At 44.4% G+C, this 24,399-nt stretch overlaps 1 protein-coding gene across 1 annotated transcript in view; it reads right to left on the bottom strand.

The window, feature by feature from the left end:
* CDHR2 (cadherin related family member 2) overlaps window positions 1–11,939 on the bottom strand; it is a 41,248-nt gene extending 29,309 nt beyond the window's left edge. The window contains exons 1-5 of the mRNA XM_049858929.1: window positions 11,888–11,939; window positions 11,541–11,612; window positions 4,180–4,319; window positions 4,009–4,048; window positions 1,518–1,633 (exon numbers count right to left, since the gene is read on the bottom strand). Coding sequence (XP_049714886.1) covers window positions 1,518–1,633; window positions 4,009–4,048; window positions 4,180–4,319; window positions 11,541–11,612; window positions 11,888–11,939 — 420 coding nt within the window. The remainder of the gene's footprint in view (window positions 1–1,517; window positions 1,634–4,008; window positions 4,049–4,179; window positions 4,320–11,540; window positions 11,613–11,887) is intronic.
* Window positions 11,940–24,399: the final 12,460 nt, after the last annotated feature.

Raw genomic sequence — 24,399 nt, 5'->3', positions numbered from 1 at the left:
ACACCCTTGTGGGCTCTCTATCACCAACAGCAGTTGGTTTCAAACAGCACTCTGCAGAGCTGGAAGGTTTTTTCCCAGAGGACTTTGCCCCCAGAAGCTGGCCCTGCAACTCCTGCCCACAACCTCACTACTTCCACATGGTGACCCAAGAGATCTTTTAAAATCTTGAACCAGGCCATGTCACTCTTGTGCTTAAAACCCTCCAATGGTTTTCCATTCTTCCCAGAATACGGTCCAGACTTCTTCCATGGCCTCTCTGCCACTAGGCCGCTGCCAACCTCTCTGACCTCATCTCCTTTGCACCCTCTACCCTCCAGCCACACTGGACTCCTTACAATGCCTAGAACACACTCCAAGCTCATTCCCAAGTCAGGGCTTTTGCACTTGCTGTTCCCCTGCCTGGAACATCTTTTCCTGGAGCTTCCCATGGCCAGTCCCTTCTTGCCACTCAGGTCTCTGCTCAGATATCACCTACTCAGAGAAGCCTTTCTTGACTACCCAACCTAAAGCAGCCCCCACCACAGTCACTTTCTTTCACTTCACTCTGTTTTATGTTTATCACGGAACTCAACACCACCTGAAATAACCCCGCTCATTCTATGTTTCATTGATTATTGTCTGTTCTTCACTAGAACATGAGCTACTGAAGGTAGTCTTGTTCTCCACACATCCTCAGCACCTAGGACAGTGCCTGGCATATAGTAGGTGCTCCATCAGAACCTAAGGAATGACTGTCTGAGCCTCACCAGCCTCATCTCTGGCCTATTTCAGGGTCCCACACCTAGCAGGTCCTCCACACCACTTGGCAATGATGTTTCAAAAACAGTGTGTTGTGTTTGCTGCCTGGCAACCTTGGGGGATTCTTCTCTCCCCACCCCCTACCATGAAGGTCATGTGAGACTGCTCCTCCTTGCTAGACAGGAAGGCCTTTGATGAGGACCTAGCCAATCAGAACATTCTATACCCCCAGATTGGTCCAAGAATGGGCCCATGACCTAAAATGTCCCAATGAAAGTCAGCCCTGCAGCTTTGGCTGGAATCATTGAGCAAGAGATAGTCTCTTTCTACTGAAGTTGCAAAGCTAATGGGATATAAACCCAGAGCACCTGGGGGATGTTTTTAACACAGGATGGAGGCAACAAGAGAAGCAGAGCTGGGAGGTGGAGAGAAACCTTTTCTTGATGACATGATTTGAGTGCCTGGAGTCAGGCATGCCTGAAGTCAGAGTACTCTAAATTTTTCCAATACACATAAGAATATCAATTCTTTTCTTCCCCCCCCCCTTTTTTTATTTCATGACTAAAAGAATTCCAATCCATTCTGACCGATCACCAAATATTGCTGTAAAAATGGTTCCTCAGTTACCTCCCTCTGGATTTGGTTCTTGCAGCTCGTCCCTTCTAGAAGGTGCTTTTTCAGATCCTGGATCCCCTGATGGCTGTCTCTGGTCCCTCTCACTCTGAAAAGTGCCTCTGCTATGCCCCTGCCCCCCCACACACCTTAAACATATATGTTACCTCTTTGATGCTGGTGGAGAAGCTGGTGTTCTGGAAGACAGGAGCATTGTCATTTCTGTCCTCCACGATCACACGCATGTCCTTCTGCACCTGTAGGTGAGAAAGTCCAGGTAAGTCTGGAAAATGTGAGAGCTTGAGAAAACCAAGTGGGAGAGGCTGGGCAGAGTACAAGTTGGCATAGCAACTCAGGAGGACAATTAGGCAGTGCTCTGGGTAACTTTCTATCTGATACATAGTCGATGCTCATTGTTCACAGGAGTTATGTTCTATAAAGTCACCATGCACACTGAATTAGCAAATACTGAGTCATTGCTCCAGGGGAAATGCAGGGTTAGATTCCTGTGAGCCTCTGGTCACAACATTTTCATCACCTGATCAATACATACCTTGTTTTATGTGTATTTCTTCTAAAGACACCTTATTTAATATATATTCCTTACAAATAATTATATGCCATATTTCTTTATAATAAAATACTAGCAGAGAAGAGTTTAACATTTTCCTGACCCTGATTAATGTAAGTGACTGTAAATTTCTTTGGCTCTCAGTCTGACAGCACTGCTGTCCACTGGGCATTGTTTAATCAGTTGTCATCTCATAAATCTACAAATTTATCTCCTTTTCATCTTTTCCACAGTGTCATCACACACTATAGATGTTACCTCCCAGTGCAGCCTAATGTGCAGTTTGGCGAATTTCCTTTTTTTCCGGATGCACCGAGTTTTTGATTCATTAGCACTGAACTCATGGCCAACAGCACTATAACTCATGCCTGAACCAAGCTTATCTAAAGTATTATCTCTGTAAGGCACATCACAGCCTCCTGACACTTAGGAACACCGGACAGCACTTCAGCCCTATGCTTGGGGTCATTCTAAATGCCAAAGTCACCAACAAAGAGCACAAAAATGCAAAAAAAATGACACTAAATAGACCTCAGAAAGGATCCTTGCTTACAGTCTGAGAGCTGAAACAAGAAGGCAGAGCCTCAACTTGTTCTACCTCAGCTGGGAAAGTGCATGTCGAGTGACTCAAATTTTTTACCACTCTGTGTGTGTCCAAAAATGACCGTAAGTGACACAGGGTATTGATTTGGGGGTTACAAATAAATTTTAGTTAGTAGGAAAAATCACAAATATAGAACCAAAGAATAATGAGGATCAACTGTCATTTCACACTCCAGAGAAGTTGCAAATACAGAACAAGTGACTCCTGAGTACCCTTCATCTAAAAAAAAAAAATCATCTAGATTCTCCCATTGTTAACACTTACCACATTTGGTTTCTCTCTCTGTACCTTTTTCTGAACCATTGGAGAATAAGTTACAGTCATCAATCGATTTTTTTAATCTAAGATGTGCCTGCCTCGTTATATGCGTGTTCCTTTTAGCTTTGTTAATAACCCCAGTGTCCGTCAGAGGGGAGACATGGCGCTGAAATGCAGACAAAGGAAATGAGGAAGACTCGTATGTGGAGGCATGGAAAGGTCTCCAAGACAGACGGTTGAGTGGGCAAGGCAGGTTCAAGACAAAATGTCAGATTTGTACAATAAGATCCCATCTGGGTTTCAAAAAACGATCTTTCTCCCATAGATGCATGTATGTACATAAATGCGGACAAGAGACTTGAAAGAGCACAGGAACAGTGGACACTTGGGCAGTGGGAGTGAGCTGGGGAGGTTTGTCATAGGAGACGCTAGCTTGATCTGCAATGCTTGAAAAGTTCACAGAGAGAATGTATGCCTGAATATCCAAGTAATTAAAACTATGGTTAAACTGTGATTACCACCCTCAAAAAAAAAAAAAAATGTTGGAAGCCTAAACCCTATACCTGCAGATGTAATCCTGTTTGGAAATAGGGTTCTCTTTGTTGTGTTAATTAGATCATACCCTAGTAGGGAAAAAAAATTAGTTGCCTCTGAGTCCGTTCTGATTCATGGTTACCCCACATGTGTGTCAGAATAGAACTGTGCTCCACAGGGTTTTCAATGGCTGATTTTTCAGAAGAAGACTGCCTGGCCTTTCTTCTGAGGTGTCTATGGGGGGGTTCAAACTGCCAACCTTTCCATTAGTAGTCTAGAGCTTAACCATTTGTGCCACCCAGGAACTGGGAATATGTCAGAGACAAAACTCTCAACTTCCACAGATAACTTAAACCAGAAAACCAAGACACAGCAACATAAGCATGATTTTTAGAAATACAAGGGTAGATTCCAGAATATTCAGCCAAAGGCATTGAAAGTAATTGCTTCAGAGAAACTAGGATGGGGGTATTGGGCCCTAGTTTGTTATTTTTAAATCTTGATAAGGTTATATGACAAAAAATGGGCAAGTATAATTTTAATAAAAATAACCGTTAAATTAATTTTTGTAACCTGGAGCTGTCTCTTTCTTCTTGAGGGGGTGCACAGTCAGGGAGGCCTAGCCCCCTGCTCATTCCACCCCTGTACTGCCCTCTCTCCTCCACCTTCCCACTTACCGCGCTGTTTTGACCGTCGCTCACAGAGATGGTGATGGTAAAGTAGAAGATGGTCTGTGTCAGGGCAGAGAGAAAGGGCTTGAGTGGGGTAGGGGTACAGGCTGGGTGCCCACTGCCAGGACCTCCATCCCCAGGTCCCTCCCTGTCTCCCCTTCCCCATCTTGAGGCTGCTGTCCTTTATTTACCTCGTAGTCCAGAGGGCTGGCCAGCCTCACTTCTCCAGTGTTCTTGGTGACATCAAAGAAGTAGGCATAGGAACCACTAATTCCATAGGTCAGGGGGTCTCCATCCCGGTCATTAGCCACCAGCCAGAAGACCTGGGCCCCTGAAAATGAAACAGAGTATGCCCACGGTCCACGGTCACTTCCTTCTGTGCTGACCTGGCTGAGTCCGCCCACAGAGCTGGGCCCAGTGGCCTGGCTTCTCGGGACACAGGCTGGACCTCCTCAGCCTACCGCCCCCTCACCCCAGGCTCCAGCCTCTGCGGTCTTAGATGACAGGTTTGTGTGTTGTCACTCAGCACCACTCAGAGGCCTTTTGATAACTGTGCCCTGATTTCCTTTGAGAAATCCCACCCCAAAACCAGTGGACACATTGGGGGGAGGGGGAAGGCAGCTGTTACCCAGATGTCTCCCCCTCCCCAGGCCAAGGGTGAGTTACATGGACACGGCAAGCAAGAGATAAAAGGAAAGGGAAGCAAGCAGAGAGCTGGGAACCTCATACCACCAAGAAAGAAGCACTGGGAGCAGAGCGAGTCCCTTGGGCCCAGGGTTTCTGTGCAGAGAAGCTCCTAGTCTAGGGTAAGATTGACGAGAAGGACCTTCCTCCACAGCAGATGGAGAGAGAGGGCCTTCCCCTGGAGCTAAGGCCCTGATTTTGGACTTGCAGCCTACTAGAGTATAAGAAAATAAATTTCTCTTTATTAAAGCCATCCACTTGTGGTATTTCTGTTATAACAACACTAGATGACTAAGAGTGGGGGCACTGAATTATGTTAATTGTGGTGGAATGATTTGGAAAAGGATAGTGAAAATAGTTGTGCAATTTGAAGAATGTAATCAATGTCCTTGAATTGTACATCTAGAAACGGTTGAGATCTCGTATGTTTTATGTATATTTAACCACACACACACACACACAAAAATCAGAAGGAAAAATGATTATAATACAGCCTGCATTATATTTGTCTTTAGACCAATGCAGCTGTGAAATATAATTTTAATATGCATTTTTCTGGAGGAAGATTCCTGTGTAGGACGTTCTGGTTTTCAGAAATTAGCCCTTGGAATTCGCCAGCAATCAAGGTATCTTTGTTTTCCGAAAACAGCCAGGCAACACTTAAATGTGTGCAAATGGTTGGGAATGCCCCAACTCACCGCCTGGCAACTAACCTCAGGAAGGGGAGGGGCATGATGCAGTTGAACAAGTATATTCATCAAACCAAGCACAGGCACTGAGGTTCCAATGACTTGGGGGCCCTGGACCTTGGAGCTCTCTCCTGTGGGGCTTCCTGGATTGGTGACAGCATCCATCAATGGAAGAGGGTATCACGTGCCTAGGGGAGATGGAAGCCTCATGGTGCTGAGATCTCTCCCAGATCTTGCCTGATGCATCTCTTTACTTGTATACTTTCTGGTTATAATAAATGAGTAACTGTAAGTATGACAGGTAATAGTTTCTGTGAGTCATTCTCGTGAATTATCAAGCCCACTGGGGGCGTGAGAGTGGAGCCCTGGTGGCACTGTGGTTAAGAGTTTGGCTGCTAACCGAAAGGTCAGCAGTTCAAATCCACCAGCCACTCCTTGGAAACGCTATGGGGCAGTTCTACTTTGTCCTATGGAATTGCTATGAGTCGACGGCAATTGGTTCGGTTTTTTGAGGGGAGCAGTGAGAGCCAGCAGAGAAGCTGGCATTTGCTTATTTGGCAGGGGTTGGAAGGACAGAGTCCTAGTTTGTGGTGTCAAAGAGAGAAATTAAGAGCAGATATCTTGCTCTGATTTGGGGGTTTTCTTACAAAACTGAATATTTACTTTAAATAAATTCCTGACCAAAATTAATCCACCAGTGTCTTTTCATCCGAAGTTACAAAGCCTTTCCTGGTTGAAGCCAGGCTTACTCAATTTGAATCTCAAAAGACATGGCTGAGTGGAGGTGCAGACAGTCCTGTGACCTCATATCAGTTGATATCAGTAAAAGGGGGAGGGCAGGGTGCAATCAATCATCCCAAGATTAGCCAATGATTGCTCTTCTATCTTTCTCCCTCTTCTCTTTTTAAGCTTCGTTGTACCTAGCTTCTTTGAACTGTTTGCTTCTTCTGGAATCAGAATGGTCTCCCAACTTGTAAACACACCAGCCACTCATTGGAAACACTATGGGGCAGCTCTACTCTGTCCTACAGGGTCACTAGGATTCTCCAGCAATCAAGGTGTCTTTGTTTTTCTAAAACAGCCAGGCAACACTTAAATGCGTGCAGATAAGTTGGGAACCCCTCAACTCATCACCTGGCAACTAACCTCAGGAAGGGGAGGGGCATTGACTCCATGGCAATTGTTTTTTTATATGTACATAGAATAACTGCTCGGAATAAATCTAATGTTCAAATTTCGTTGAGTTTTGATTACTTTTAACAGTGGAAACCAACTGGGTGATTAGGGTCAGAGAGATAGAGTGCCATATGGGTAACTGGTGTCAGGATAATGGAGAAGTGGGAAAATGGGAATATGAGTTATCTTTGCAGTTTGGGGAAACCCTGGTGGCCTAGTGGTTAAGTGCTACGGCTGCTAACAAAAGGGTCGGCAGTTCAAATCCGCAAAGCACTCCTTGGAAACTCTACGGGTAAGTTCTACTCTGTCCTATAGGGTCCCTATAAGTCAGAATCGACTATAAGTCAGAATCGACTCTACGGCACTGGGTTTGGTTTGTTGTTTGGAAATTTGCCTTATGTTGGTTATGATTAACACAGGGACCAGGAAGGCAAAAGTGCCCACAACAGTCTTCTGCAGTCATGGGGCCCACTACCCTAAGCCTGAGGGCCTCACAGACTCGGCCACTCTTCCTTGCCCTTGGCAGCACATCCCCACCCCCAGCTGGCTATTTTTCAGAAGTAGATCACTAGGCTTCTCTTCCTAGACTGTCTTAGACTGGAAGTTCCGCTGAAACCTGGTCAGCATCACAGCAGCATGCAAGCCTCCATCGAGACTGGTGGCTGCGCATGAGGGGTATCGGCTGTGAATCCAAACCAGATCTCTTGCATGGAAGGTGAGAATGCTACCACTGAAACACCACTGCCCCCATAATTCAAAATAAAAAGTCTAAATAAAATATTTTTAAAAATCTGACAGAAATAGCTTTCATGTTACAGGAGAGGTGTAGAATTCATTCCAGGAAGGGGAAGATGGCCATTTAGTTTAAGATTGCCCCGAAAGGGGCTGTGTGGTTATGGAAGAGGAGACCCTCTCTTAGTCAGGCTGAGAGTAAGGCGGGTGAGTTGCTCTGAACAGCGAAGTAAACAGTTATCCATTTCCCTGGAGGCTAGAGAGGGAAGAGCATGGAGAAGCCCCAGGGCCCGGGGAAATGAGGAGATGGGCAAGGGGTCTGGCCCTTGCAGACACTCCCATAGCTGGAATAGCCGGTTACCATGAGCAACAGCGGTCCTGATTCCTGCTTCGGTCTGGAATTGCAAGTGTGAGAGATGGAAGAGAAATAATGGAACCAAATGGAAACTTTCTCTTTTGTGAAATCAGAAGGACCAAAAGGGACAGAAAACAGAGGAACATTCTCAGGGGTTAAGTCTGGTGGTGTCTTCCACACCCCCGGGGACACTGGTGTTGACCTGTTATGAATTGAATTGTGTCTCCCCAAATTATGTGTTGTAAATCCTAACCCCTACACTTGTAAGCCTTAGTGGCTCAGGGGTTAAAAGCTGCTAATCAAAAGGTCAGCTGTTCGAATTCATCAGCTCCTTCTTGGAAACCCTATGGGGAAGTTCTACTCTGTCCTATAGGGTCGTTATGAGTTGGAATCAACTGGACAGCAACGGGTTTGGGTTTTTGTTTTTTAATACTTGTGGTTGTAATTCCATTTGGGAATAGATTTCTGTTTTGCTAATGAGGTCATATTAATAAAGGGTGTGTGTTAAACCAATCACCTTTGAAGTATAAAATGAGCAGATTAAGAAGAGAGAAGGATGTACAAATGGAGGGAAAAATGCATGCTATTCAAAGATCACCAAGGAATGCCAGAGAAACTGACATAAGGATTTTCCACTAAAGTGGAGAAAGAGAGCCTTCCCCTAGAGCTGGTGCCCTGAATTTGGACCTCTAGGCTCCTAAACTGAAAAAACAAATTTCTGTTTGTTAAAGCTATCTTCTTGTGGTATTTCTGTTATAGCAGCAGTAGGAAACTAAGACATAATTTGGTACTGGGAGTGGGGTGCTGCTCTAACAGATACCTAAAATCTGGAGGTGGTTTTGGAATTGGGTAATGAGTACAGATAGAATGATTTTCTTAAAGATAATATTTTATTGTGTTTTTGGTGAAGGTTCATGCAGCAGTTTAGGTTCCCATTCCACAATTTCTACACAAAGTGTTCAGTGACATTAGTTACATTCTTCACAATGTATGAACATTCTCATTATTTCCTTTCTGGTTTTTCCATTTCCATTAATCTAGTTATCCTGCCCCTTACATTCTCATTTTTGTTTTAAAGTAAGTGTTGACCATTTGGATGGATGGAGGAATTTTGAGGTGCTTCACAGTAACGCCCTAGTTTACCTTGAAGAGACTGTTGGTAGAATTATGGACATTAAGGCGATTCTGATGAAAACTCAAAAAGAACTGAGAGCTGTGATGAAAGCTTCCATCATCATGAACAGAGTGTTGCTAGGTATATGGACATTAAATGTGCCTCTAGAGGTGAGGCTATGAAAGGAAATGCTGAGCAAAACTGGATTTCTTCAGTGCAGAAAAATGAAACAAGATCCATACCTCATGCCATACACAAAAAACGATTCAAAATGGATCAAGGACTTAAATGTTAAATCTAAAACCATAAAGTTCTTGGAAGAAAATATAGGAACAAAGCTTTGGGATGTAATTTTTTCAGCAATAGATTATCAAACATAACAACAAATACACAAGTAGTAGAGAACAAAATAGATAACTGGGACCTCATAAAAGTTAAATAATGTTTATCAAACGATTTTATCAAGAGAGTAAAAAGTCAGACTACAGATTGGGGAAAATCTTTGGGAACAACATAACTGATAAAAGTCTAATATCTAAAATATACAGAAAACTTCTACAACTTAACAAAAAAACAACCCAAACAAAAACTGGGCAAAGGACATGAACAGGCTTCACCAAGGATGGTATTCGAATGGCCAACAGATACATGAAAAGATGCTCAATGTCATTGGCCCTCAGAGAAATGCAAATCAGAACCACAGTGAGATACCATTTCACTCCCACTGAGATGACTAAGATAAAAAACAAAACAAAAACAGAAAATAACGAGTGTTGGAGGGGATGTGGAGAAATTGGAATCCTCATTCTTTCCCAGTGGGAATGCAAAATGGTACAGTCATTGTGGAAAACACTCTGGCAGTTCCTCAAAAAACTAGAGGTAGAGCTGCCATATGACCTAGCAATTCCAAACCAAACCCAAACCCACTGATGTCGAGTTGATTCCGACTCATAGGACCCTATAGCAATTCCACTCCTACATGTATACCCTAGGGATCAAATAGAAGTGACACGAACAGACATATGCACACCTATGTTGATTGCAGCATTATTCACAATAGCAAAAAGATGGAAACAACCTAAGTGCCCATCAACAGAGGAATAAGTAAAATGTGATATATACATACAATGGAACATAATTCAGCAATAAAGAAAGATGAGTTCCACAAACATCTTACAATGTGGATGAACCCAGAGGACATTATTTTGAGCGAAATAAGTCAGTTACAAAAAACCATATTGTATGTTCTCACTTTTATGAAATGACATGAATAGGTAAATGGACTAGGAGAATGGGACCACCTAAAGCTGAGGAAGCAGAGTTGCTGTCCCAGTGGACCTGGAGGGTGGGCTGACTCCTGGGGACATGGGGCCTCCACTCATAATCTGGAGATTGAGGCCAACACCTTCAATTCATTTTGCAGGGATGGATTTAAAAAAATGAACTGTGCAAAATGAAACAAACTTAAAGATTTGGAGGGTAGTTCCATTGCCCAGATAGTCCTGGAGAACAGAGGATTATTTTCAAGCCTTGAGGGCTAACGTAATTTGCTTTACTGGGTTTTGGACGTGTTTGGTGCCTGTTGTGGATTGAATTGTGTCCCCCCCAAATGTGTGTGTCATCTTGGCCCATGATTCCCAGTATTTTGTGATTGTCCACTATTTTGATATCTGATGTGATTTTCCTATGTGTTGTAAATCTTACCTCTATGATGTTAATGAGGCAGGACTCAATTTACAAGATTAGGTTGTGTCTTGAGTCAATCTCTTTTGAGGTAAAGAAGACAGAAGAGCGAGCAGAGACAGGGGGACTTCATGCCACCAAGAATGAAGAACCAGGAGGGGAGGGCATTCTTTGGACCCAGGGTCCCTGCGCTGAGAAGATCCTAGGGAAAGATTGATGACAAGGACCTTCCCCCAGAGCCGATAGAGAAAGAGAGACTTCCCTGGAGCTGGCACCCTGAATTTGGACTTCTAGCCTCCTAGACTGTGAGAGAATAAGTCTCTGTTTGTTAAAGCCATCCACTTGTGGCATTTCTGTTATAGCAGCACTAGATAATTAAGATGGGTTAGATAATTAAGATAGTGCCCATATGCCCTTCTCTCCCTCCAATTGCTCCCATTTGTAAAGGAAATGTCTACCCTGTGTTTGTTCCACCAGTGTACTTTAGAAGCAGATAACTTGTGTTGTAGGTTTCACATGTTCACTCATGGAGAGGAATTTTGCCCCAGGATGGAATACATTCAGCAAAATCTCACCCATACTTGACTTAGATGATTCAGAAGACTTGATTTAAGACATTCGGGATGGTGTGATAGGGTGAATGTGTTTTGTATGTGGGAAGAACATGAATTTGGAGGGGGCGAAAGGGTGGAATGTTGTGAATTCAATTGTGTCACCCAAAAATATGTGTTATAAATCCTAACCCCTATACTTGTGGATGTAAGAGATGAGGAGAAAACAAACTTCTGGTATTGAATAAACTCACTTCAGGCCCCCTGTGTCCCTTGATGGAGAATCTGGTTGGCGAAAATGGTTAACATACTTGACTGGAGGTTTGAGTCCACCCAGAAGTGCCTTGGAAGAAAGGCCTGGTACTCTTTCCAAACAGTCAGCCATTGAAAACCCTATAGAATACACTTCTACTTTGACACATGTGGGGTTGCCATGAATTGGAATCAACTCGACAACGGGTTTACTGGTTTTGCCCCCCGACAAGATGTGCTGGGGTAGAGCTGCCCCCTGACAGCCCCTGGGACCCTCTTTCAGGTATGGGCTTGGGCATAAAAAAAAATTACTCACCCACTGGCAGGTCCTCCGGCAGGGTCACTGCTGTCATATTTGGCAGGAAAGTTGGGGCCGTGTTGGCTGCCACTACAGGAAGACAGGGCACTGGAACATCTGGACCCCCTGCAACATCTGACCTCCCCCCACCTCTCCAAAGCCCACTCCAGTGCCAACCATCTACCCCAGTTCACCCACCTAGACCTTAGATCCCTCCCCAGGCTTCCTAGTGCAGCCAAGCATACAGTTCGGCCATAGGAGCTCAGTATTTATTGATCAGGGAGCGATTGCCCCATCCCTTCAGAAGGATTATGCCAAGGGTCCCCAGCTTAGCACTACTCTGGTTGGGGAGGGGAGGCACCCACCAGACACCACCAGGGCAGGAAGCAGGACGCAGGACAGCCATGGCCACGCCATCACGTCTGGAGGGACCTAGAAGAGGCAGTTTCAGGGAGGGGTGCCTGGATCTGGGCCTCCCTCCTTTGCCAGGTCCTCGTCTGTCTGGACCTGCCCCCCAGACCTGCCCACCACCCAGCAATTCCCACAGAGCCCCTCCTTGGGTCATGCAGGCATATCACCCTCTGTCCATTTTTCAGATGTTCCATGGGTGGGAGAAACAGAGGTGTGGGCAGACAGCTGAGCCCAATCCAGAGCCCCAGCCTCAGGATGAACCTGAACTTGACTCCAGCATTTGGCACCCACTGCATGACAAGCACTGTTCCAAGCAGGTTAGATGCATTATTTCATTATTCCTGCAACTATGAGGTGGTTATTATCATTGTCCCATTCTACACATGTGGAAACCGAGGCTGAGAGATTAGGAGGCTTGCTGGAGGCCACACTGAGAACCAGTGACAAGATCTCACTTTGAACACAGGTCTTTTGGATTCCAAAATGCATTCCCTCAACCACTACATTATCCCCCCTGTTTGAAATGTCCACACTGATAGCATCCTTCGAAAACAGGGGAGAGGAAAGGGACCATGGCTTGACCAGGATCATCCAGGGACTCCATGGCTGAGCCAGGGTCCTTTGACCTACTTACTGACACATTTAATAGCTGCCATTGCAACCTTTCCTAAAGTGTTCTCCATGGAACCCTCGCCCTGTAAGATGCCCCAAGGCAAAAGGGTTCCCAGATCCAGTCAGATTGGTTAGTACTGTATACTCTGTGCCCTTCTTGGTAATTCAGAGCTGGGCAGGGACTCTTGGAAAACTCTATCTGGCCCTGGCTTTTTGGCCTTTCATGTTGCAAGCTGTCCTTCATCCAAGAAAAAGGGTCTCTGATTCATTGTCACCAAGTGGTCTGAAACCCCAAGGCTTTTTCATCCCCAAAGACAATTGATAATAAGCTACAACGAAGAAAAGGGGAGAGCAGCATGGGTTCTTCAAATGTTTTGTTTCATGCCCTCTGTTAAGACAGTGTTTTTCATGCTTGCTACTCTGTGGAAGCAGAGTCAAGAATCCAAACAACCTATTGCATTGGGCAAATCTGCTGCAAAAGACTTCCTTAAAGTTTTAAAAAGCAAACACGCCACTTTGATGGGTAAGGTGCGTCTGACCAAAGCCATGGTCTTTTCAATCACCTCATGCATGCGAAAGTTGGATGATGAAAAAGGAAGACAGAACTGATGTGTTCAAACTGTGGTGTTGGCAAAGGATACTGAATATACTGCAGACTTCCAGAAGAACCAACAAATTGGTCTTAGAAGTAACACAATTAGAATGTTCCTTAGAAACAAGGATGGCAAGACTTCAACTAGCTTACTTTGGACATGTCATCAGGAAAGACCAACTGCTAGAAAAGGACGTCAAGGTTGGTAAAGTAGAGGGTCGCCAAAAACAAAGGAAGCCATCAATGAGATGGATTGATGCAACAGCTGCAAAAATGGACTCAAACATACCAACAATAATGAAGATGGGGCAAGACCGCCAGTTTCGTTCTATTGCGCATAAGTTAACCATGAGTTGGAGCTGACTTGACAGCAACTAACAAAAACAACTCTATAATAATTCTATTAAGACAAGGATCAACAAACTTTTTCTGTAAAGGGACAAATAGTAGTTTAGGCTTGTGGACCACACAGTCGCTTTAGCAACTACTCAACTCTGCCATCGTAGGCCGAAAGCACCCATAGACAATACGGAAATGAATGGACAGGGCTGTGCTCCAATAAAACTATATTTATGGACACAAAAATTTGAATTTCATATAATTTTCATGTTTTACAAAATATTATCCTTCTTTTAATTTTTTTTCCACAATTTAAAAATGTAAAAGCCCTTCTTAGCTCATGGGGTACACAAAAGCAGGCGGTGGGCCACATTTGGCCTGAAGACCACAGTTTGCCAACCCCTGTCTTTCTGTGCTCAAAACGAGACATTGCATGTCACCACTGGCACTCATCCCAGGTATGAACAGTTAGGTCTCCTTCCTTTCTTGTCTCTGGGGGAGATCTTGCCCCAGACTTTGACTGGCAACCCCTCCTATGGGGCTGGGGGTGTTTTTACTGCTCAGATATTTGAAGCAATTTAGAGAAAAGAATTGCCTCACCAGCGAAGGACAGATAAGCAGTGGAGCGAAATTCAATCACTACTACTTAATATTCACTTAAGTAAAATATAAAAGGAACTTAGTTTGAAACACCATTGTGCCTGGAGATATCATTCTCTTAGGGTTTGAACCTTTCTGAATCAAGGAAATCAGGGCCTAGCAAGGTCTTTGGCTGAGAATTCTCCTAAAACAACAATGTGTAATGGCCCATTAAAGGTACTGACAAGTTCTGGAGGGAAGAGGTCTGTTTAGAATCTGATGTTTCTAATTTATTTGACTTTCAAGAGGCTTTCTTCCCATTGGGCCACGTGTGTGGCACTGAATGCATTTTGAGGAACTGCATTCTGGTGGGCTATGAGTATCTGTCTTCCTAGAGCTGATCGACTCTTGTTTCATTTCATTTCAACAATTATTATTCACCTTCTAGGCTCTGGGCACTGTGATTTGTGTGAGAGTAGAGCTGTGGGAATGTCTCCTCCATTTGGGGAGCCAAGGAGGGCATCTCATTGGTGGACACAGTTAGGTGGGGTCCTGAAGGAAAAGTAGGAGTTTTCCCAGTAGACCTGAAAGGAAAGGCCTTCCAGGTGGAGGGGCCAGCATGTGTGAAGGTACAGAGGTCTAACAGCTCATACCTTATTCAGGGAAATGCAGCAGATGTGGCCAGAGGCCCCATGGTGCATGGCCACTAGACTGAGAGGAGGATGGGAAGGCCTTGGTGTCAGGCTGAGGGACTGGACTTGATCTTACAGATTTTGAAGGAAGATCTCCCAGCATTCCATTCCACTCTTAGGGAACCAGCACCTTCATTTTCTGAGAGTGGAACCCTTCCCCCACTCTGGGGCCTCAAAATCAAGAACAGAGCTGGAACAGGTAAGTCCGCCTCTTCTACAACCTGGTGCCTTAAGTCATGGAATCAGAAAGGGCAAGGAACAGCGAGTGTCCTGGACAGGAAGTCTGACCTGGCTGGGATCAGCTGTGACTCAGCCACTCTGGCTTTGTGGGTCTGGGCAACTCCCTGCCTTCTCTGGGCTGTTTCTTCCTCCATAATCAGCATGTTTCAGTTATCTAGTGCTGCTGTAACAGAAATACCACAAGTGAGTGGCTTTAACAAAGAGAAATTTATTCTCTCACAGTTTAGGAGGTTAGAAGTTCAAATTCAGGGTGCCAGCTGCAGGGGAAGGCTTTCTCTCACTGTCGGCTCTGGGGGAAGGTCCTTCTCATCAATCTTCTCCTGGTCTAGAAGCTTCTGAGGGCAGGGACCCTGCTCAGCTCCTGGTTCATCTTGCTTGATGGTAATGGTACCTCTCCTCTCTGCTGGATTGTCTCTTTTATATCTCAAAAGAGATTGACTCAAGATACAACCTAATCCAGTAGATTGAGTCCTACCTCATTAACATAACTAGCTCTAATCCTGCCTCATTAACATCATAAAACTCGTTGGGGTCAAGTTGATTCTGACTCATAGCAACCCTATAAGACAGAGTAGAACCGCCCTATAGGGTTTCCAAGGAGTGGCTGGGGGATTCAAACTGCTGGCATTTTGGTTAGCAGCCAAACACTTAACCACTGCACCACCAGGGTCCCAATAACATCGTAGAGGTTAGGATTTCATAGGATAATCACATCAGATCACAAATGATGGACAACCACTCAGTACTGGAAATCATGGCCTAGCCAAGTGACACAAATTTTGGGGGGACACAATTCAATCCATAACACAGGGGTGAATGTTCCCCCCTGTAAGGGAACATCTTTCTCATTCAATAAAGAAAATGTCAACAACCAAATGGAAAAGTGAGTAAGGATATGAACAGACAGATGATGAACTAGGAAACACAATTGGCTCTTTGAAAATATAAAGCTACTGTGTGAGAATGGCGGTACAACTTGAGGAATATAATCAATGTTACTAAATTGTACATGTAGAAACTGTTGAATTGGTGTATATTTTGCTGTGTATATTCTCAGTGACAACAACAAAATAAATAAAATTTAGAAACAAAAGAAAAAATATAAATCTGCTCAATGTCACTCATAATAAGAGAAATGTGAATTATGACTAATTTGCAGTCCAGTTTTCACTTATGAAACTGACAAAATGAAGGTGTTAGATAATGCATTGCGTGGCTGAGGCCACAGGGAGATGGGCATGCAGTGCTAGGGAGATGCAAATCGGTACAACCTTGGGTAGGGCAAGTGGGCAACATCTCTCAAAATTACAAGCCCATGTACTTATACACCAATGTTCATTGCAGAACTATTCACAACACCCAAAAAGTAAAAACAGTCAAGTGTTCATCAGTGGATGAATGGGTAAATAAAATGTGGCATATCCATACTATGGAATATTACTCAGCCATAGAGAGAAATGAAGTTGACTTGAGATCATTATACTGAGTGAAGTAAGTCAGTCACAAAAGGACAAATATTGTATGATCTCACGTATATGAATTACCTAAAATAGGCAAATACATAGAGATTGATGTTTAATAGCTGTTACCAAGGGCAGGAGCCATGTTTAGGAAGCAGTGAGTTTCTGTTTATGCGATGGGGAATTTGACAACAAATATTGACGATGGTTGCATAACATGACGATGTAATTAGTGTCATTGAACTTTGCACCTGGAAAATGTTGAATTGGCAAATGTGTTATCTATATAGATATTCACAGCAATAAAAACAGAAATGAAGTTCTGATACATGCTATGACGTGGATGAACCTGGAAAACATCATGCCAAGTGACAGAAGCCAAACACAAAAGGACAAATATTGTATGATCCCACTTAATATGAAATATCTAGAATAGGCAAATGTACAGAAACAAAAGTTCATCGGTGGTGACCAGGGACTGGGGAGAGGGAACGACGGGGAGTTATTGCTTAAGGAGCACTGAGTCTCTGGGGAATGAAAAACTTTTGGAAATAAAATTGGTAATCGTAGCACAAGTGGTGAATGTAATTAACGTCACTAATTGCACGTTTAAAAATGGCTAAAGTGGAAATTTTTGGTAATATATATTTTTTTTACCACAATTTTTTTTTTTTTTTTTTTAATGACAAGTGCAATTCCTTCTGATCTGGCATTTCCACTTTGAGGATTTTATCCTTCACGTGTGGTATGATGGAAACCCTGGTGGCATAGTGGTTAAGTGCTGCGGCTGCCAACCACAGGGTCAGCAGTTCAAATCCGCCAGGTGCTCCTTGAAAACTCTATGGGGCAGTTCTACTCTGTTCTATAGGGTCGCTATGAGTTGGAATCGACTCGACGGCAGTGGGTTTGGGTTTTTTTTGGTGTGAAATGATATGTGTAGAAAGTCAGTCACCACAGCATGGCAGAACATAGCACAGGAGTGGAAACAAGCTAAGTGTCCATTAATAAGGAGCAGATTAAATAATGTATGATCCATACACAGAATGAAATACTATACAGCTGTAAAATGAAGGAGAAATTTGTATGTGCTGATATGGAATAGTCTCTAAGTTATACTGTTAGGTAAAACAAACAAGGCACAGAGCAGAGCATGTCTGTGCTAGTATGTACACAAAAAGAAAAGAACACACATTTGCTTTTATATGCTCAGAGTATCTCTGGAAGAACCCACAAGAAGCCAGTTACCATAGCCATCTCTTATGAGGAGTGCTGGATGGCTGGGCATAGGTGAAGGAGGACTTTTCTCTGAATATTCTTTTGGAGCTTTTAGATTTTTGTGTTAAATGAATGTATTAACTTTCCAAAAATAAATTAAAACTTTAAAGCAAACAAAGGGATACAGTTGCTGCCAAGCACCCTCACCTGGCCCTGCCCCTCCCATATCCCTTTCCCTTCTGCCCTGGCACATGTGAAGCAGGTGGTCATTTTCCAAAGATATGGAAGAATCAAGAGAATGACCTCAATCCGTGGCAAACCCCAGAGGACAGGGGCCTTCAAGGGGGCAGATGTGTGGGGCCTGAGAGAGAAATAGGTAGAGATGGATAGATGAGTGAACAAAAGGATGGATACGGATGAATGAATGGATAGATGGAAGGATGGATAGGTATGGATGGATGAAAGGAAGGACAGATAGGGATGGCTGGCTGGCTGAGTGAATGGATGGAAGGAAGGAAGGGCGGATGGATGGATGGATAGAGAAAGGCTTCCAGAGCTGAACTTTGACCCTAAAACAGTGTCAAAACCAGAATGTTTCTCCCTTTCAGATCCAGAACCCATCCCTTCCCTGAGTTCCCACCTCAGGGAAACACCCGCTTGCCCAAGTCACCCTTGACATCTCCTTTTCTGAATGCCCCACATCCAATTCATGTCCTCTCCTAAATTTCTCTCCAGCCCACCTGCATGTCTCCATCCCACATCCACCACTGTCATTGGGGTTGCCTTCCTCTCTCCCTGCCTCATGGTAATCAACCTCTTCAAGGTCTCCCTCCCTTCAGTTTCTTTAATCCAGTCTATTCAGCCAAAATAATCCTTCCTCACACAATCTAATGACTTCCCTCCTCTGTTCAAAAACCTTAAACAGCTCCCCATTGCCAGAGTCCAAGCTTCATCAAAGTGTTTCTCAAAGATCATGCCTGATCTGACCCCCATCTTCCTCTCCAACTTCATCTGTAACCACTTCCACCTCCATCCCTCACGTTTTCCGTGTCCACAAACTCACTCTGCTCTCCCTCACCGCTGAATCTTTGCACATGCAGTTCCCTCTTCCTGAAATGCCTTTCTCCACTTTTGTACCTGGTGAGCTCCTTCTCATGAAAAAACAAACAAACCCAGGTCCAGGGTGACCTTCTACCTGGATGCCCCACGATACTTTCACGGAAGGAACTGGCTTCTCCCTCTCTACCAACTCATAGGCTTCTGCTCAGATTCTGGCCCAACTTCTGTACCTCTCAGTGCCCACTATCGCTTTGTAGATCAGCCTCTCCCTCCAGGCTGGAGCTACACAAGGACAAGGTCCAGGTCTGATTCATCACTGTGACCCCAGGACCAAGCATAGGTGAGCTTTCCTGAAATAAATGAATGAGTCAGTGAATCACTGTAACCTCAGTGGCCTAACATGGTATACCTGTGGGATGGGGCAGATGTGAACCAGACAGCCTGGGTGCAAATCTGGTGTACTCTTGGGCAAGTAACTTAACCTCTCTGGGGCTCAGTTTCCCCATCTGTAAAAGGTACCTAATAATAGCACCTATACCATGGGGTTGGTGTGAAGCTTAGACTGTGCCTTGTTTGCAGTAAGTGTGCAATAAACGTTAGCAAAAATTGTGGCAGAAAGAAAGGTCTGTGCTGTGTCCCCACCTGTGGAGTCCCCCATTCCTGGCTTCTATCATCTCACAAAATCTGCCCTGGTTAGCCTTGGTAATCTCACACGCCGCCTCTCACTCAATGTTTCCTAGGTAATCTGAGCGGCCCTGTCTCCAGCCCAGCCATCTGCCTCCAGGGCTTGGTCCCCTGACACCTTCCCTGAAGTCCCAGCCTGAGCACTCATCTTTTAACTAAGGCTTGTCTTTACCCCAGTTTTTCCCCAGACCTGATAGGGAGACACTTGAGTATCCGGGGGCTGATAATTTTAAACGTCTGCTATTTCCTGAGCATCTCCATTGGATCACTCTATAGTTTGATGTCCCAATGACAAGCTCCACCCACTACCAAGGCCCTCCGATCAGCCTTTTAGTGCCCTGTTGTGGATTGAATTGCATCCCCCAAAACTGTGTCAACTTGGCTAGACTCCCGGTATTGTGAGGTTGTCCACCATTCTGTCATCTGATGGGATTTTCTTATGTGTTGTAAATCCTACCTCTATGATGTTAATGAGGCAGGATTAGAAGCAGTTATGTTAATGAGGCAGGACTCAATCTACAAGATTAGGTTTTGTCTTGAGTCAATCTCTTTGAGATATAAAAGAGAGAAGTAAACAGAGAGACAGTGGGACCTTATATCACCAAGAAACAAGAGCCAGGAGAATAGTGTGTCCTTTGGACCCAGACTCCCTGTGCTGAGAAGCTCCTCAACCAGGGAAGTTTGATGACAAGGACCTTCCCCCAGAGCCTACACAGAGAGAGAGAGAGCTTTTCTCTGAAGCTGGCACCCTGAATTCAGACTTCTAGCCTCCCAGACTCTTGTGAGAGAATAAATTTCTCTTTGTTAAACCTACTCACTTGTGGTATTTTTGTTATAGCAGCATTAGATAACTAAGCTAGAATTTGGTACTGAAGTCTGGGGTGCTACACTAACAGACATCTAAAATGTGGAAGCAGTTTTGAAACTGTGAATTAATAGAGACTGGAAGAGTTTTAAAGTGCCTAACAGTAAAAGCCTGGATTGCCTTGAAGAGGTTGGTAGAATTATGGATGTCAAAGACAATTCTGGTGAGGACTCAGAAAGAAGCAAGGGGAGCTGTAACACTGGAGATGGTGCAGATGGAGAGAAGCAGTAACAGAAAAATGGTAGCAGCAGAACCAGGAAACCAGCGCAAGGCAGCACTGGAGCCAACTCATGGAGCGAGAGAGCTGAGTGCCTTTGGCAGGAGGCTTCCTTGTTGAGTGGGGTGCCTCCAGGCACTTTTCGGTGGAGTTAGGCTTGCCGACCCACTGAGCAAGAAAGCTGAGCGCCTTCCAGCCAAAGTTTACTGGTGGAGTAAAGTTCTTCCAGGCACTTATTAGTGGAGCTACAGAGCTTTGGAACACTTTCCCTAGCAGGGCAGATGTCGGCAGAGAGGTCCAAGGGGCAGAGAGGCCTAGGAACCAAGAAGCAGAAGGTGAAGAGGCAAGGAACACAGGAAGCAGAGCTGCCTCAATCTCAAAGGGTAGGGCCATGACCTCTGGGGTCTCAAATGGTGGAGTCGACACTCAGATATACTAGGAGAATGGGGCCACCCAAATTCGAGGCAGCAGAGTTGCTGTTCCAGTGGGCCTGGAAGGGGAAGCTGAAGCCCAGGGTCCAGGGACTTCCACTCAAAATCTAGAGAGTGTAGCCAATACCTCGAGTCTGGAGGGCAGGGCCATTGTATAAATGGTCTCAAAGAACAGAGGATTATTTTCAAGCTTTGAGGGCTAATGTAATGTGTTCTGCTAACTTGCTTGGTACCTGTTATTCCTTCCTTCCCTCTAATTTCTCCCATTTGTAATGGAAATGTCTAGTTTGTGCCAATTCCACCGTTGTACTTTGGAAAGAGATAACCTGTATTCTAGATTCATATGAAGAGGAATTTTTGGATTTTGGACTTTTGCTATGATGTGTTGGGGTGAATGTGTTTTATATGTGGTAAGGACATGAATTTTGGGGGGCCAAAGGGTAGAACGCTATGGATTGAATTGTGTCCCTCCAAAATATGTGTCAACTTGGCTAGGCCATCATTCCCAGAATTGTGTGATTGTACACCATCTTGTCATCTGATGTGATTTTCCTATGTGTTGTAAATCTCACCTCTATGATGCTAATGAGGTAGGAATAGAGGCAGTTATGTTAATGAGGCAGGACAAATCTACAAGATTAGGTTTTGTCTTGAGTTAATCTCTTTAAGACATAAAGAGAGAAGGGAGCAGAGAGACAGGGGGACCTCAAACCACCAAGAAACAAGAGCCAGGACAATAATACATCTTTTGGACCCAGGATTCCTGCACTGAGAAGCTACTCAACCAGAGATGATTGATGATAAGGACCATCCCCTAGAGCTTACAGAGAGAGAAAGTCTTCCTCTGAAGCTGGCACTCTGAATTTGGACTTCCAGCCTCCTAGGCTATAAGACAATTTCTCTTTGTTAAAGCTATCCACTTGTGGTATTTCTGTTGTAGCAGCTCTCGATAATTAAGACATGCCCATTCTTGATTATGAATATGCTAAGTACCCTGACTCATTCATTCAATCCTTTAATAAGTATTTTTTGGGTGCCCACTGTGTACCAGACCTTGTTCCCAGCACTGCAATACAATGGAGAGTAACACAGTCAAGGTGCTGCACTCACCAAGCATGTGGCTTAGTGAATAAGACAGACTCTAAACAAGTAAACAAAGTACTAATTGTTTACCGCTTCAGGAGCTATGAAAGAAGAGAATGTGAGCTCTAATAGATTATAAAGAAGTTTTGGACTGAATCGTATCCCCCCAAAATATGTGTTGAAATCCTAACCCCTGTACTTGTAGATATGGCTCTGTTTGGAAATAACGGTTTTTCTTGTGTTATGTTAATGAGGTCATACCAGTGTACGGTGGGTCTTAAACCTAATCACTTCTGAGTTATAAAAAGATCTGAACAGACACACAGATGCACACAGGGAGAAGATGCTATATGAACACACACAAGTAGCAGATGCATCCACAAGTCCAGGAACTCCAGGGATTACTGACAGCTACTAGAAGCTGAGCAGTGTAGTGGTTAAGAGCTCGGTGCTAACCAAAAGGTCGGCAGTTCAAAACCACCAGCTGCCCCTTGGAAACCCTATGGGGCAGTTCTGCTCTGTCCTATAAAGTCGTTATGAGTCAGAACTGACTCGATGGCACCTAACAACAACAACTAGAAGCTGAAATAGACAAAAAATGGACCGCCCCCTAGAGCCACGCCCTGAATTCAAACTTGTAGCCTCCTGAACTGTGAAAAAATAAATTCCTGTTCTTTAAAGCCAACCGCTTGTGGCATTTCTGTTACAGCAGCACTAGATAACTAAGACAGAAGGGAAACTATTTTAGGTTGTGTAGCAGAAAGAGGGTTACACATTTTTTACACTCCTCCTAGAGAGAGATGGGAACTATGGCAGCTTCTGTGACTGATGAATAGAATATAGTGCCAGAGATGCTGTGGCGGTTTCCTGGCTCAGCCCTTAAGATGCCAGCAGTTTCTTCTTTCTTGTTGTAAAACAGCAGCAGTAGTAATAGTAGCATCAGAACCGTCTAACTTCGGGGGGAGGTAATGAGAATCAAGATCAGCACAAAGCTGATTCCTATGCAGTGGAGGTCAGACATACCTACACTCTTTTAACCTTTTTACTAATTCTTACACCAGCTGTCCCTCCCACAGCATTCTCTACTTCTCTGCTGGATTTGACAATCTGTTGCAAAGGCCACGGAACTCATGAACTGTTAAGTGGTTTATTAAGAAGCAACAAGGTACAACTTAGGATCAGGATCAGGAAGCAATTAGGCAAAGTTTCCCTTTGTCTTAGTCTCTAGCACTGCTATAACAGAAATACCACAAATGACTGTCTTTAACAAAGAGAAATTTACTCTCTCAGTCTAGTTGGCTAGAAGTCTGAATTCAGGGCATCAGCTCCAAGAGAAGGCTTTTTTCTCTCTGTCAGCTCCAGAGGACAGTCCTTGTCATCAATCTTCCCTTGGTCTAGGAGCTTCTCTGCACAAGAATCTGGGTCCAAAGGACACGCTCTGCTCCCAGCACTGCTTTCTTGGTGGTAGGACATCCTTCAGGTCTCTCTGCTCACACCTGTCTTGTATATCTAAAAAGAGATTGGCCTAAAACACAACTTAATCTTGCAGATTGAGTCCTGTCTCGTTAACATAATTGCCTCTAGTCCTGCCTCATTAACATCATAGAAGTAGGATTTATAACACATAGGAAAATCACATCAGATAAGAAAATGGTGTAGAATCACACGATACAGGGAATCATGGCCTAGCCAAGTTGACACATACTTTGTGGGGGGAGGCATGATTGCCCCTTCTTGCCCATGATACCCTTCTTCAGTGCAGGACAGCTCTCTCAGCTCCTCTCTGCCATGCAGGCCTCCTCTCAGGCCCCTGAGGACAGGCCTCCTCTCAGCCCCCTCAGGATAGGCCTCCTCTTGTCCCTGCTGTCTTTCACCACTGACTCTGTCACAGGACCCTTCTGGGCCTGTTGCTGTCTTCAGTGTTACAGCCCTTGACCTGTGTTACAGATCTTTAACAAGGTTCCTCCACTCCTCTCTGCTTCTTCTCTCTTCTTTCTTTCATCTGCTCTGTCTGCTGCTTCTGTTCCTGCTTCTTTCTGTCTGATGAACCTCTGTGGGGTTGGTTGCATATGTACACAACTCCTTGTCAATTTCAAGGCATGGCCCCTCCCAGCGGGAGACCACAAAATGGCAAATCTCCCAACAGGCCACAGACAAATTCATTGCATAGTAGGATATAGTCACCTCATTTGCATAGCCATAGCCACTCTATTTGCATAGTATATTGACCAATCTCTGCAAAATGCATACTAATAACAGGGCAAGTTGCAGCCCAGGGCCAGAAAAAAAGTATCAAACCAAGTTGTTCACAACTTACCTAGGAAATGTAACAATCTTTGGTAGAAAACTAGGGCAAAGGTAACTCCTCGGGGTTTAAGGGAAAATTCTCTCAAGTTGT

The sequence above is a fragment of the Elephas maximus genome, chromosome 2 (assembly GCF_024166365.1).
Source record: "Elephas maximus indicus isolate mEleMax1 chromosome 2, mEleMax1 primary haplotype, whole genome shotgun sequence".
Lineage (NCBI taxonomy): Eukaryota > Metazoa > Chordata > Mammalia > Proboscidea > Elephantidae > Elephas > Elephas maximus.
Note: the sequence above shows the minus strand (reverse complement) of the source record. Positions and strands in the feature narration are given on the sequence as shown.